The 16189-nt window shown below is 41.6% G+C and overlaps 1 protein-coding gene across 2 annotated transcripts in view; it reads right to left on the reverse strand.

Moving 5' to 3' along the window:
* Window positions 1-15359, reverse strand: part of LOC124622283 (tyrosine-protein phosphatase non-receptor type 9) — a 774832-nt gene extending 759473 nt beyond the window's left edge. The window contains exon 1 of one of the 2 annotated variants that reach the window (XM_047147950.1): window positions 15322-15359. In XM_047147950.1, the coding sequence (XP_047003906.1) occupies window positions 15322-15354 (33 nt within the window). In that variant the 5' untranslated portion in view covers window positions 15355-15359. Of the gene's footprint in view, window positions 1-15067; window positions 15089-15321 lie in introns of those variants that run through there. The other variant, XM_047147951.1, reaches the window with a different exon arrangement.
* Between the last annotated feature and the right edge of the window lie 830 nt (window positions 15360-16189).

The following is a 16189-nucleotide window of genomic DNA, read 5'->3' on the forward strand; positions in this document are numbered from 1 at the left end:
AGTCAGATTGCGTTGCGCTAGAATATTGTGGGTCAGTGTTGACATGATAAGAAAAAGCAAAGAAAAAGTAGGCTCAGTACGTTAAGTTTTACTCAGCTGTTTCAGAATCAAATAACGTAGAAGTTCCATATACTCTGTCATTCTGCAATTTCAGTACAGAAACACTCATTTAAATAAAGAAGTTTCAATATGATACCCATGACTGCTGCTGCGAGGGAATGTGTATGCCTGTATGAACTGTTTGAGTACTGGGCATTGCAGTAATTGCAGTATGAATCAGGTCCAGGAGTTGACAGTCTGTAGAAGAAGGTAGTCTGCCTGCTTCATTTTCAACAAATCCTCTGTATTATTTCTAATGCCCATCCCAAAATACTGCTGTAGTTCATCAGTCATTTTGTCTGTCGGCGCGCCTCTTATGGTTTTACCATCAGAAAGTTTCTTGTCTCTCAAACTTTGTTTCAACTTCCTCAACCTGTTGCCCATCCTCTTCTGGACATGACCAACACATACCGGTTTTGTGATAATCTTCTCACCTTAAGGCTGAAAAATGGCTGTGAGCACTATGGGACTTAACTGCTGAGGTCATCAGTCCCCTAGAACTTAGAACTACTTAAACCTAACTAACCTAAGGACAACACACACATCCATGCCCGAAGCAGGATTCGAACCTGCGACCGTAGCGGTCACGCGGTTCCAGACTGTAGCACCTAGAACCGCTCGGCCACTCCGGCCGGCTCCTTAAGGCTGAGTGGCTACTACACTGTTATATGCTTTTGAGTCTCCATCACCTAAGAACTTGTGTAACACACTCCCCTTTCCTTCACAGATCGACCAAAAACTTTAGTAGCTGCAAAGGCCTCCATACCACCACTTGTTCCATCATAATTTCTGTCACAGGTATGCCCTTCTTCATTCCCTGACTTACACTTATAACAATGTTCGGTTAAAATCTGGAAATCTATAACCATTTTCATTATCCACACTGGTCACCAAAGCAACAGAATTCTTAGAATCGTAGGCACGCTTCTGCCAAGTGCCATCAAACGCTACTGGTATGTCAGTCATATCATCATTTATTTTAACAGCTTCATTTGCACCACCCTTCATTGACTCACAATGCAAAAGATTCCACAGCAGCTCCAATAAATCCTGTATACTTGTCTATTTTACAAGGTGGGCATGGCATATTCATCACGGCACACATTATTTCTGTTGCAGTCTGTCCTTTGCCAATAGCTCTCAATCCATAAAACCACCTAACATTTACTTCAAAATAATTATCTTTACACTTAGCAGAATTCCAAAATGAATCAGTATATTTACAACTGGCACAATTAATGATAAGTTTCCTGCCCAGTCCATTTGATACCTCACTGTCTTCAAGTAAACTAACTGGCCCTCCACATATTTTACAACACACACATTCACCTTACACCCTTGTTAAGATGTGTAAATCTATCAGAATATAACCTAACCTACCATTTACATCACTTTCGTTTTGAGAAAACTGTGTATCACAACGTTTTATTTTGATCTTCCAAGCACTAATGGGTGGTTCTCTAGATAATGACGATTTTGCCTGTATTTCATTGTCCATAACTTCACTCGCCACATGTTGAACACAATGTTTCCCTTTATTCGAAAATCTATTACCATGAAACCCACGTTTCTTAAAAACACTTCGTTTTGGCGTCATACTTCACTTTTTGAGAGATTTATCAATCTATTCGTCACTTTTCCTTGGAAAAACGTAAGCACTTCGACATACAACGCGTGTTTTTACTATGAAACGATACGATACTGTTTTTGACAGTGCTACCAATACAAACACGTAATTTAACTTTATTAACACAGCAATCCACACACTTCTGTATAAAAAATTGCAGGTTTCATTCTAAATGCGCTCGCCAAAAGCAGAATACAGACGACGGAACAAAACTCATAATTCGTGCATATGAGAGCTTTGACTAATTCATCGAACAGGTTCGTATCAGATGGCGGAAAGTGAATGGCGCATTCAGCTGTTATCAACGAACAGCACAGAACCGCCAGTGGTCGCGCTGATAAAAGATCGTCCACGTCGAAGCGGGAAGCGTGCCAGGCGCTGATAGGCCAGTACAGAGCTCCTAGTCATTCACTCTCACTGTGTGTGCGTTTGTGTGTGTGTGTGTGTGTGTGTGTGTGTGTGTGTCGCTACAGCAGAAAAATTCGCAAGTGATAGTAGGATCCGCGCGTTGAGGGTTGCGTACAAACTTAACCATGTGTGTAGATAGTTCTCATCCATCCTGGGGCTCGAGAATCTCTATGACTTTTCCTTGTTATCGATATCGATACTGGCAAGCATCAGCCCCGGAATTCCAAAGCCGTATCACAATCTCAACAGAAGCTCCTGAGACTAACACGGACATTTACGAAGCAGGGGACTTCAGCTTATATATGTAGAGAGAGAAGATTTAATAACATATTTTTGATTTACTTTCTAAAATATGACTGCAACTTAAATTTTATATTTGCATGCAGCAATATTTTTTTCTATTGTGCTTTTGACGGATGTTGAATGCTGTGTAGGTATTAATGGCAAAAAATATTTTTATGTAATATAATTACAAACTTTCGGATTTTTTTTTTTCCTCTACCGGTAGTTGTGCTGTGGAACCTTGCTTCTTGCTAAATTTCATGATGCTATGTCAATGGGACGCACCTTATAGGTTTTGATAAGTGACATTAAATTCTTCGTTTGTGTGGCCATAGTGTCTGTAGTTGCTTTATAATTCTTGAGGGTATTTTTGTTCTGTCGTTACAGCTACAAAAATGCGTGGTTTTTTTTCACCAAACGCGTTTCGCTTTAATGAGTTAAAGCACCATCAGTAGCCTGTAATTAAGTTATTTACATTTTGATTTGCTTTTAGATCGAAAAACAGTTCGTTAAGAATAAGTTGATTTGTACTTACGGTGATTTTCGGTTGATTTCTCGCTTACATCGGGAAATGCCGTCTGCTAGCACATCGCTGCTTTTTCGATTTAAAAGCAAATCAGAATGCAAATAATTTAATTACAGACCACTGATGATGCTTAACCTCAATAAAGCGAAACACGTCTGGTTAAAAAAAAAAAAACATGCATTTTTGTAGTTGCAACGACGGAACAAAAATACTCTCAAATATTTGATAAGTGACTTTGCAAGTACCAAAATATGTCACAAATAGCCTTATCTTTTGATTGCATCGACTTAGAAGCGTAAATGTTTTACACCGCCAAGGTACAGTAGACCTCAGTGTGTGGCATAAATTTCAACTTCATACGTCTACTCGTTCCTCAGAAAAAAAGGTTTCTTAACAGTCTGAGAGACAGACAGGTAACAAAGCGAGCCTATAACCTCTTCGTTCCATCGGGCCACACATGTGGATCTTCCTTCACAATTTTTTTTACCGTAAATAGGCGCATTTCTCCGCTTATAGACATATGGTCCTTGGGTATGGACCTTCTACTTCTTAGTTTCAAAAACAGGGCGACGCATCCTGCAAGGAACGATTCATATGTTAGCTTGAACAAAATGTTACTTCTACAAACCTCTTTCCTTCTGCCTCTGTCTCTGTCTCCACCATACCTTGGCAGCTTAAAAATTTTAGGGGGAGGGGGTTCAACTTATTCCATATACTCACGCCTTTAAAATTTCGGTCCAAAATGCGCCCTCCCCTATAACTAACTACATGTCAAAGTTCGTTGGTCTGGGAGGATAACGCCCCCCCCCCCCCTTTCAACCCCAAGCTTGTGTATGGTCCCGACTCATCTGTAATTCTCATTTATGCCGTCTTCTCTCCCTTTTCGTCCCACTGCTTGTATCGCCATCCTTCTCTCTTTCTCTTTCATTGCCATTGACTCTCACTATGTATCAGTACCTCCTCTTACTTTGGCTCCCAGAACTATTGTCGTATTCCATCTTTCCCTTTCGCTGACACTTCCCCCCCCCCCCCCCTCTTTCTCTCCACCTTCCCCCAGTCACTTTCACTACCACCTCTCTTCTTTCACCATCACTGTCTCTCTGCAGCTCTTTTTCAGCACAAAGATGCGCAAATGATTTGCATGCCAAAGTTTTTGGTGAAGAATACGGGTTGAGAACTGTGGAAAATGGTACTCCATATTTCTGTCATAGTCTTTTAAAGAGGAACATGGACAGGAGCATTTTCCGCTGGTTCCCTTCTTTTCCCTGCAACAGCTGGGTGTGCTGCTTATATGAAATGACTTCTTTAGGTCAGTAAATACTTCGACACATTTACACCGGGTATCTGTGCCAGAGGTATATACAAACAAACCATTATAACGAAAGAATTCGACATTTTATGTTGTGTGGTAAATACACACACTCCAAGATGTGAACCTCGTAACCCTCGCCATCTCATGAACAAACAACAAACAGGGTGCCACACTGAATTCTACCAACATGCTGGAAATCACTTTTCGTTCGGTATTCAGCTCCTCCAGCGATTTTGTTTTGATCTCATCAATGGTGGCAAAACAACGTCCTTTCATGGTTCTCTTCAGCCTCAGGAATAGAAAGAAGTCGCTGGGGACCATGTCGGCGCATACAGTGGTTGAGACAACGTAACGGTTTTGTTTCTTACCAGAAAGTCACGAATGCGCATTGAGGTGTGAGCGGGAGCATTATCGTGAGGCAATTGTGGTTTTGCCACATTTCTGATCGTTTTCTTCGGATTGCTTCACTCAAACGACAAATAAATTCCAAGTAGTATTTCTTTTTGACCGTAAGAACATAAGGCAGGAACTCATTATGCACTATCCCATTGTAATCGAAAAAAACTTTGAGAGGACCTTCACACGTGAACGAAACTGTCGATTTTTTTTTTTTTTTTTTCGATCTTGACTCTTCAGACAGTTTCCATTGGGACGATTGGGCCTTGGTTTCGACGTCATACCCTTATACCCCAGTTTCGTCACATGTTATAGCCTTCTTTACAAGTTCTGGATCATTGTCGACTTCATTAACCAATCCGTAAGCAAATTCTACGCGACGTCGTTCTCGGTCGAAATTCAATAATTTCGGAACAAACTTTGCTATTACACATTTCATCTCCAAAACATCCGAAATAATTGCTTGACATTAGGGAAAGTATACAACGACATCGTCAGCAACCTCTTAGATGGTGATTCCGCCATTTTCCAGAATCATTTTCTTTACTTCTTCCACACTGTCGTCAATGAAATTGCGCAGATCGATCGGCTTCGGAGACAAACCAACGTAAAGCGAAAAGAAAATTATACACAGTGACAAAGTATTACTACAACCACTTGACAAGTTTTTGTGCCTAGCGAGGTCGAAGACAACGACTGGAAGGATACCGAAATATAAATCTCTGTAGTGCTTTGGATAAACTAAATATAGCTTCCAAAAAGAATGATTCCGATGTTCGGAAACGGAAAGCGTAAACTCAGTCTGTATTATCAGTTCTGACTTACGGTCTTTCATGCAAAAACCATTCCAAAACTGAGGGTGTCTGTATATTCGTGGCACATGGACTTGAGAGAAATTAATAACTGTCACAACGGATGTTTTGCGACAGTGAGACGGAATCGTTAAAGCAAGCGTGGTCGTTTTCAAGTATTTGACGTCGTCTTTGATAAACCCGCGAACTTCACAGACCTTTCCTGAACGTGGCACAACACAATCCTATCAACTGAAGTTGTAAGCACCTCTCTAACTTACCTCTCGTTGGATAATATTCTGATGCTCTTCCTAACGTTCGCGCAGGGAGTGAGCTCATAGACTTTTATTGATGGTAGGATCCTGTTCTAGCAGCTTCACGAAACGTTTGCGACTTTCACTGATTCTCGAAGAAATCGTCAACTACCGTAAAAGGCTATACATATTTTAATGGTTCCGCCTCAATTCCATAAAACATCCATCGCGTCAGTTATTAATTTATCTAAGAACCATAGTCACTAATAAGCTGGTTGACTGTTTCGAACACGAATTTCCATCCGAAGTTTATTTTTCTTCTGGAACCCTCTAAAATTTCCAGCTTTTTTGGGTATACATGACAAAAATAAACTGCAGATGGAAACCCGTGTCCGAAACCATCGTCCACCTAGGCAAAAGAGCTTCGCATTCGTAGGAGACACTGCTGTCTATGCAGCAGTTAGCCCCATCTTCTTTACTGGTGATCGTGGCGATCACTGTATAACAAACAACATTGCGAGATGTTCTGCCTACGGCCCGTCAGCGCACAAAGTCACGATTGTTTCCGAAGAGGTGGCCTCGTGACGACCGCCGGCGCCTATAGCTTCGACGCTGCGCAGCGTCGTTAGATGACGTTTCCGGACACGGGTTCCGATCCTCGATTTGGTCCTCGAGACACTCTCTACAACCCCTCTATGTTTATCCTAACATTTCTGGGACACCCCGTGCGTAGCTACACCGTGCAACAAATTGACATAAAATGGGTAAAAGTGAAGTACCTTTGTACCTCACAATTTGTCAAGCGAGCAATGGACAGATGCATGTTGGGAACTACTTGGAGGGGGGGGGGGGGGGAGTACCAGGAAAGTGATTGGAGTGGAAGGGAAATTAAAAAAAAGAGAACAGGAAGACAAAAGATGTACCAGGAATCTCACTCACGTGGAAGGAAGATTAAGTTTAACTTCCCGTCGCCAAGGATGTCAGTAGAGACGGCGCACACACTCTGCTGACACAAGTGGTGCAGGAAACTGAAGAAACTCTGGAGGGGAAGATGTAATTACGACTCTAAATTATGGCAAAGTGAATGAGTGGTAGGCAGAACAAGAAAGGTTTAGGCTGGGTTCCAAGTGATAAGTGAAGACCGAAGCAACCTACTAAATGAAGGTGAACACATGACGAGAAAAAACATGCAAGACCACATGGACACGTACAGCTGAAGACGCTAATACTTTGATAAATCTGCTAAAGGTCTACAGCCAGTAGTGGATCTCAAATTGATGATAATGATAATACCCTGTGTTGGAATGACACTCAAGGAAGCCGAGGAAGTTAAAAACTTTGATTAATATTCCAGACTTACAAATACTGAATTTCCAGACAAAAGCTGGACATTGTTGTGACGGAATAACTGCTATGATTATTATTATTATTATTACGGATAAACTGAGGGAATCTTGCAGTAAACAATCCAGTGCAAAGGAGAAACATCCATACATGACACGAATTGAAAAGATACTTGTATAATGTCAGTCTTACGAACGTTGCAACATTTCTCAGACAACTGAACTCCTCCTATTAACTGCATTTTCTGAGTAGTGCCTTCTCCATAATACTTATTTTCAAAATCATTTTGCTGATTTTCCTCCAACATCTCCATCCTATGCTTATACTTCGAGGATTACTTCCGCACTTCTTTGCCTAATGTACCTTTATTCTTCAGCTCATCTTTGTAAGATCTCAGCATACCCCAACCTTCAGTGATTTTCACTATTCTACTTTGCAGTTCTCCGTTCTCACAATATGTTTCACTTTTGTACTTCAACATTCCTACGTACAGGACAGGGAAAAAGAAAACCATCCAGCACGGTAAGAGGGACGGAAACAAAACTTCACGCGTTGAGAGGGGATGTAATGTTATTTCAGTGAATACAAAATCGAGTCGTCAAATTCACAAAGATGGCAGTATGAATCCATTTACCAGTATGACGTCGCACCCCTTCTGGCCTGTATGCGAGCACTGATTCGGTTGGGACGGGTATCATACAGGTGTTCCAACCTTCTTTTGAGACAAGCTCAAAACTATTTTAACTGGTCGTTGATATACTGCAAAATGGCACTGAGGCGGAGTCGACGTCCGAGCTGATCCCAAACATGTTACGAGGGTCAGATCTGGTGTATCTTCCTGGCCACGGGAGTATCTCGACATCACACAGACAGTTCATAGAAACAAGGGCCATGCGTGGACGAGCATTGTGCTGTGGCAAAATGTCACCACGATGCTGTCACATGAGAAGTAACACGTCAGGACGCAGGATGGCCGTAGGGTACAGATGCGCCATCAGGGTTCCTTCAATAAGCCGCAGCCTGAAGTCATACCCGTAGGCTCCCACACCATAACGCTAGGAGTAACAGTGTTGTGTACGTCCAAAATATTTGAAGAATGATACCTCTGCCTACGTCGACTTCACACTCGTCGACGATTGTTACCTGATGTATTTTAGAACCATGACTCATTGCTGAACAGAATACGACGCCTTTCATCAGCAGTCCATTCTTCTAGTCACGGCACTACCCCAAATGCAGCCATCTGTGATGTGGTGTCAAAGGTAACCTTCACATAAGAAGGTAATTCCCTATTCCGGCTACTGCTAGTCTGCAACCAATGGTGTGGGAGGACAACCGGTCGCTTTGGCCGAGCGGTTCTAGGCGCTTCAGTCTGGAACCGCGCGACTGCTACGGTCACAGGTTCGAATCCTGCCTCGGGCATGGATGTGTGTGCTGTCCTTAGCTTAGTTAGGTTTAAATAGTTCTAAGTTCTAGGGGACCGATGACCTCAGATGTAAAGTCCCATCGTGCTCAGAGCCATTTGAACCATTTGTGGGACGACAGAGAATATAGCAGGGAGTTCATTATTGTTCTCGGACGGTAGTCGCAGATGTGATTACGATGTGCTAGGTGCACAATACAACCTCAGTTCCTTGTGGTGGTCAGATGTGGTCGCCAGAACTTTTAACGACGAATATGCCAGCCCTCACTTTCCCACGCAGTCCAACATCGGGCCACTGTAACATGAGAATGCCTCACAAATCTGGATATTGCTCGATTCGACCTGACGGGCAAACAGAAACCCACAATGAGGTCCCTTTCAGACTCGGTATAATGCTGATAACGCTGTCCAACACGATTATGGCGCACCCCCATGCCCTTCACTGCGATCACTCAACATCTGACGCTATTCACGCCAAGGCCTGGTGACAATACTAAGCACAAACAACACTAACACTCCGTTCTATCTGTCACAGAGAATTTCAATTCCGACCATTCACATTCCCGCCGATGGTATGTAATTGTACGAAGTTACGCGGACATATGACCATGTCGTCTCGATGCTGGAGTTTTTTTTTTTTTTTTTTTTTTTTTTTTTTTTTTTTTTTAATCAGGCACTGTAAATACTGAAATGGGGAATTAGCCATAACGACAAATTTTTTTCTCAAAAATTTTTTTATGACAATTACAGGCTACGCTGTAGGGCAGTTCTCTTTTAGAACCAAAATAAGTTAACAACTAATGGCGAGTATGCTGATTTTTAATTATCACAACCAGTAAACGTTAGCTATTCCTGTATTAGCAGCGACCCTATGCAGCAATTATTAGACTACTTCATTTACAGCTCTCTCTTTTGGCATTTTTCCTACACATTGTGGGCGATTCTATTCACTTGTATGGGTTTGGTACACTTCGATTGAAATCAGGGGAGGTAAGGGAAGAATTATCAGTAAACTATGTAATGATATAGTCGACAAAGGTAAGCACAAAGTACCGTGCAGATTCTTTAGAGTTCTGTCAAGATGATGCAATACAGAAGGTGGCATTCACGAGACCGCTAGTAAGTTTATACTCCACCTCAAAAAGTCCCGCCAAAGCATAACAAGTGAAGGTCGGGAGGTGAATGTTTATTTACACAAATGTGCACACGATGACGCATGCACGCCTCGCCAGAGCGCCATGGTACGTTTCGTCTCGCGGAGAGGAATTCAACAGACTCCTGTTGAGATGTAAAACGGAAGGAGGGATAATGTTTGACGTCCTGCCTCATTGTGATCATTCGAGACGGAGTATTAAGCTCAGCAGGCCAAGGATGGGAGAGGAAATTGGTATTGGCCTCGTTAAAAAAAATTAAATATCCAATCCCATACCCGTGACAAAGCCATTCTCCACAATACCCCCCATTCTTCCAGCAGTGCTAGTCCCGCACGTTATGCATTCCTGTGAAGTTTGTGAGATAGGAGTAAGACGTACGGCCGGAGTAAAGATGTAAAGGTGGGTCTTTTAGTCGCGTAGCATTTTCCTGCGGAAGATAAAGTTTCCGCGTTCCAGTCCCGGTCCGTCCCACAGTTTTAATCTGCCCGAAAGTTTCAAATCACCGCACACTACGCCCCAGAGTGAAAATTCATTCTGGAAATTGTCCTCGTGTTGGCCCGAAATGATTTAGGAAAGTAGAGGGAAACCCAATTCCGAACTATCTTCAGGACTTGAGCCCAGCTCCATCCAAATCCGAGGTGCCATTAACTTCCGCGTCAGTTTGCTTGGTCGGGTCTGTTGATAACGGGACCCCGTCCAGCAAGAGCTTCAATGTTCAGTATTTGATCATATGAAGAGATTAGGTTTCAAATATTGACACAGTACATCTTCGTCAAACATCTCGCAGTGAACAGTGTCCGTTCTTGACGGTTTATCACTACTCTCGTTATCCGAGGAGAGGATCACAGCTAATCTTCATTGAACCAAGAAATAGCGCAAACATAAAATAATGAAATTTTAAGCGCTACGATAGAAGAAGAAGAAGAGGAAGATGATGAAAAATATTCTTATTGGAGTGTTCTAAACTGACAAGGGGGTATGTGCAGGGCTAGGACAAGAATGAAAGTGACAGAAGTGGTAGTAGCTCCGGATGGCCAGACGCGATCAGAAAATAATAGTTTTGGCGCGGGTCGGGCGAAGCATGAATGTTAGTGTGGTTTCCAATCACAGGTTGGCGCAGTTGGAAGGATTGCAAAACGGTAATCAGAGGGTCGTGGGGTCGAGTCCCAAACAAGAAACTTTATTTTGAATTTTTACGTTACTTACAATGCAAACGAACCGAAATAACGCTCAAAAGATTCTATTTATTATCATAAAAAGCGTGAAAAGAAAAGGCAAAGGAAAGTTTGGGATTGCAAGTAAATCTCTAGGAAGAAGGGATCGTAAGGCACACACGAGAACTGGGTGTATAAAATAAGACACTTTTATCGTGTTTCAAGATCGAGGATTGCCATCATGTAGCGTTAAAATGATTCCCCTCCAAACGCACTCCACTAGTGCAGCCTGCGACGTCTGTTTCTATATTCGTGTAAAGAATTTGAGAAAAAAGTTTAAGAACCGCTCTCGTTTCATCGAGAGGGAAAAAGAAATAGTACCCCAAGTTTATTTTTGTGTGGAAACTTTAAAACAACTATGAAATTGTAAAAATGCATTCATGGCGTATGTAAAATGGCGAGATAATTATTGCTTCCCCAGTACGTGTAAATCAATTGTAAAATAATAAAAGTGTGTAATTTTATATTTAAAATTTTCGTGTACGCCTTACAATCCTTTCACGGAAATTTATTTTGAATTCCAAATTTTTCTTTGCCTTTTCAAGCCTTTAAACAAAATAAATACAATATACGTAGCATACTTCGGTTTATTTTCATGTCAAGTAGCGTAAAAATTTAAAATAACAACAAGTTTCTGCATGGAGACTCGACCCCATCACCCTCCAATTACCATCCTGTACTCTTTCTTTTGCGCCAACCACTGCCTGCGAACTATGCTAACATTGGGACATCCGGCGCTAAAAATGCCTGTGTTTCCTAAACGCTTGGCGATCTGGAGTTTCCACTTCTATCACTTTCATTTCTGGCCAAGCCCTGCGCGTACATTAAATCTGGACGAAATCGGTGATGTCAGGTCGGCATGGCACCTCTAGTGACTGGTCAAAACATGTAAGTACTGAATATAGCACATATTTGATTCCGTGTGAACAGTGAAATATGAGATGGAAGCTTCGTTGATTAAATTATATTTTTACACAACTTCAAAATACTCTACATTGCTGGCAAATTTGTCTGATCCACTTATCCCATTTATTAACGAATGCAGAAGTTTTAGTCAAATCTGCACCTCTTCCCTTCAGCTCTACGAATCACTATTCTGTATTTATAAAAGTGTCCATCTCCAATTTTGATACCTTATTGTGATCGGTCATTAACGTCTGCTACTCACACTGTACGGTTCACACAAGCTGAAAGCTCGCGCAGTTGTGCCTGTCCTTTACACAATCTGTTCGTTATCTCTGCACGAATTCTGCTTATCTCGTCAGGCTACCGCAGTATTAGACCACGCCTGTCTTTCTCTCTCCAATTTTGCGCTACAATTTCTCACTTGTTAATCCGTAGGGCAAGCTTCCCACTTTCTACGCCTCGCAGCAGAGTTTATCGCAAAATTTCAAGAAGTTCCTCTTTGCAACAAGCTGAGGAAAAGACGAGTTCGGTAGAACCTCTCGCTGAGGGCGAACTATGGGAGAAAGGCACATGTTCGAAATAGGGATGGTGGGGACCGAAAACTTTCACGTACTTTCCAAAGAAATCATCCTGACTTTTACCACGAAGTATTTATAGAAACCACAGAAAGACTTTAGTTTAGTGGGCGAGCGGCTCTAGGCGCTTCAGTCTGGAACCGCGCGACCGCTACGGTCGCAAATGGTTCAAATGGCTCTGAGCACTATGGGACTTAACATCTGAGGTCATCAGTCCCCTAGAACTTAGAACTACTTAAACCTAACTAACCTAAGGACATCACACACATCCATGCCCGAGGCAGGATTCGAACCTGCGACCGTAGCAGTCGCGCGGTTCCGCTACGGTCGCAGGTTCGAATTCTGCCTCGGGCATGAATGTGTGTGATGTCCCTAGGTTAGTTAGGTTTAAGTAGTTCTAAGCTCTAGGGGACTGAAGACCTGAGATGTTAAGTCTCATAGTGCTCAGAGCCATTTGAACAATTTTGAACTTAACTTCGCTGGGTGTAGAAACCTGTTGAGTATTCTGTAGTTATCAGTGCTTTTTATACTTTCTAATTGTACGATACAGACCATACAACGTATATTTTTCAACGTGTGCGTGCTTTACTCGGCCATCATAACTAATATGGTATGGCTACCGCACGAGATCTTTTTATGAATTTCACAGACGCCTTACTGCTTACTGACACAAACACAGCGCTGGAGCAATCTGCAGTTGACGCTTAGTGAAGCTCCGTCGGCAAATTTTAATATTCCACTGTGCAGGCAAGTTCAGTTTTTGCTTCCGTGACATTTGAATTGGTCGCCAGCAATCATTAGAATACAACGGAATATTATGAATGTAAGTTTCGAGAAACTTTTCTCAATTTTTACGTTCATACTGTCAATTACTAGCCGTAAGACGCTTGTCGAATACGAAGCGAAACCGGTATCAAAAATGACGAGCAAGTATGTACATTACACGATGCAATACATGCCGTATACCTTATAAACTATCAACTTTTCCCGTGCTGTCTCAGTTTAAAACGCGATCAAGCATGGAAGTATACAGCATCACAAAGACGCAATGTACGTTTTTGTTTTTAGTTCTGAAGATTCCGAGGACAGGCAAGACGGATGAAATGTACGTAAGACAGATTCAATGCGGTATTGTTTGAGATTAATTTGATATTGTTCGTTGTTTATCGACCTGTACCGGAACCCAAATGATGGAACTGTGTGTGACACGTTCACCAGGGGGCGTGGCGCTCTACGGATTGAACCGTGTCATTTCAAACAGACGGTTAATACAACAAATTAGCTGTATTACCACGAACGCTGTTCAGAATTTTAATTTGATTGCCCATTCAATAGAAGCTGTAATGGAAGGTCATACTAAATACCCTGTAGATAAATAAACAAATAAATCATAGGCATTAAGACAGAACATCGCAAATGTGTCATTCTTTTCAAAGGACGTTTCAGGACGAAAATAGCATTGGACGAACATCTTTTCTGTCATGATCTGGAGTTCTTAACTACAAAAACTATCTTAGCAAATAAAACTTAGTTTGCCAGGCCGAGAAGCTGCATATCCATGAGACGCTGACGACAAAGTCAGCTAAGTAAGCATTTGCATCATTTCATATATACAGCAATAATCGTTTCTATCCGTGGTTAATTTAAATCTGTCTATACAAAGGATTGATTACCAGTTCATATTTTGCTTAAAGCAAGCTGTAGCCCCACCCATAGTATACCCCTCTGCATACAAGAATTCAGATTTTCTGTTTTTTCTCAACTGCTTGGAATCCAAAACAAATAAATCTAATACATCAGTTGTACCAAGTTCACCAGTAGGCTATACGCAAGCGGGGATAGTATTCATATCAAATCTCAAGGTCACCGCGAATCGACGACCCAGTGGCACATATTTGTTTCTTACAATTCCAGACAGCGGCAGAATTTTGTAAACATTTGCGCCATTTCTCGCTATTTTTGTATTATCTTTTCGAGTGGGACTGATTTTGGACTGTGCAATGCAGTGTTCGGTACACGCATTTCGTAATGATAAAATTGCTTTCAACGTGACAGGTAGGTCTATTAATACGTAATTCGTATGTGCTGTTCTTTCTAATTTCACTTAAGTATCACTATTTATCAATATAAATTATGCCGCTTCCTTGCCACTGTAAACAGAACCGTAATTTCTTTCTTTCTAAGAGAGGAAAGCAGAACTGCTCCATAACAAGAATAAAAATTGAAAATGTAGTTGGTATCATAACTGACGCCCTTCACAGTCTCTACCACACATTTTGTAACCTACATAAACAATTGCGGTACACACAAGTACTCCGGATGTGAGTGTGGCAAGATATTTATACTGCTGTTAATGCGAAAAGAAGTATTTTTAGGTACCTGCTAATACACACGCTAAATGCTGGTCGAAAGAGGAAATCTTAGTACTGTGAATCATTTGACAGTAGGCTATCAGATCACTGATCGGGGATTAAAACGCTTGCAACATACAAAACATTTTTTGACAGCTGTACTATTCCACTTGTTTTGGTCACTGCATCGGATACTCGAGACCTGACATATTTTTCTTGCTCAAGTAATAGTAATTTTCAAGTACAATATAGTGAACTACGTAGGTGCCGGGGTCTACAGAACACCACGCGCGCGTCTGTCACTCCCATGTGTCCTTGGTATGGACGCACACCCGTAATTTACGACTGTAAACAAATGATTTATTTTCTTAAATTATACTTGGAAAGCGTATCATGGGTACTTACCGTCATCTGCAGCACTTACTTCATGCAACACTACATATTATAGCATAAAACAAGAACTGGATTAAATCACAACACTTGTCATTTGCTGAAGTCGAGAACTGTTCGCACATGTTTACACGACCACCCACAAATAAAATTGATTTTCTTCGATAAATTTAACACTGCACACACGACAATTTCATAAAAACCGTCCTGACACAAACTAAAAGATCTCTTTTAGTTAGGACTGTTGTAATTTTCCATATAATGCTCACCTGCTCTTGCTCCGCCGTCAGAGCAGCAGCCATGTTGGCTATCTTGAACTACTACACACCAAACGCTTCGCGATCTTCTGTTGTCACGCATCGGATGCGTCCCCCTCTCCTTTTCCCGTTTGACAAGACGGCAGCGTAACGATATACACTCAGTACTAAATAAGGCCCGCTAGTAAATCTTAATCGACGAACGCTAACATGTTTCTGAAAGATACATAATATGCAATATAAATTTGTTTTTAAATCACACAAGCATCAGTAGTCCGAACATTTTAAGGGATCGTACACTTCTGTACACTGTTCAATGAAATTCATGATGCGGCTGCAACGCCTCCAAGTGAACAGTACAGGCATCACAACGTATTCTGCTCAAACAGAATACAACATTTTGCACGTGCCGATTTTTTTTATCGTTTTTAAATGTGGCAGATAACTTACCATTACTGACAGGGGTACATGAAATAATTTCAACCGTTGTACTGTGGGGACATGCCTCACAATCTAGCTATTTCAGTTCTGGCACTCTGCAGTTTCTTGCCTACAGTGGTCCTGTTAGTGCAACACTCACCAGCACAATAACACCCTAAAAAAAGAAAGCTAATTCCGATGACATATTGCAAACTGCAGGGAGTGGAGGGAGACCATAGTGATAGTATTATCAGTTATTCACAATAATTTTAGACTGCCTGCAGCACATTCTTTACAACTTATAGACATTAAAACGATGACTAGACATTGTTACCTCCTCCATCTTACTTCTACTGACCAGCCATAAAGAAATACTGTGCTTTATGTTTCCCAAATACAACTTTGCTGCAGGGCTAACATGATGCAACCAAAATTGATTTCTCTCACTTTGGTCTTGGAC

Source organism: Schistocerca americana, chromosome 7, assembly GCF_021461395.2.
Source record: "Schistocerca americana isolate TAMUIC-IGC-003095 chromosome 7, iqSchAmer2.1, whole genome shotgun sequence".
NCBI classification, from domain to species: domain Eukaryota; kingdom Metazoa; phylum Arthropoda; class Insecta; order Orthoptera; family Acrididae; genus Schistocerca; species Schistocerca americana.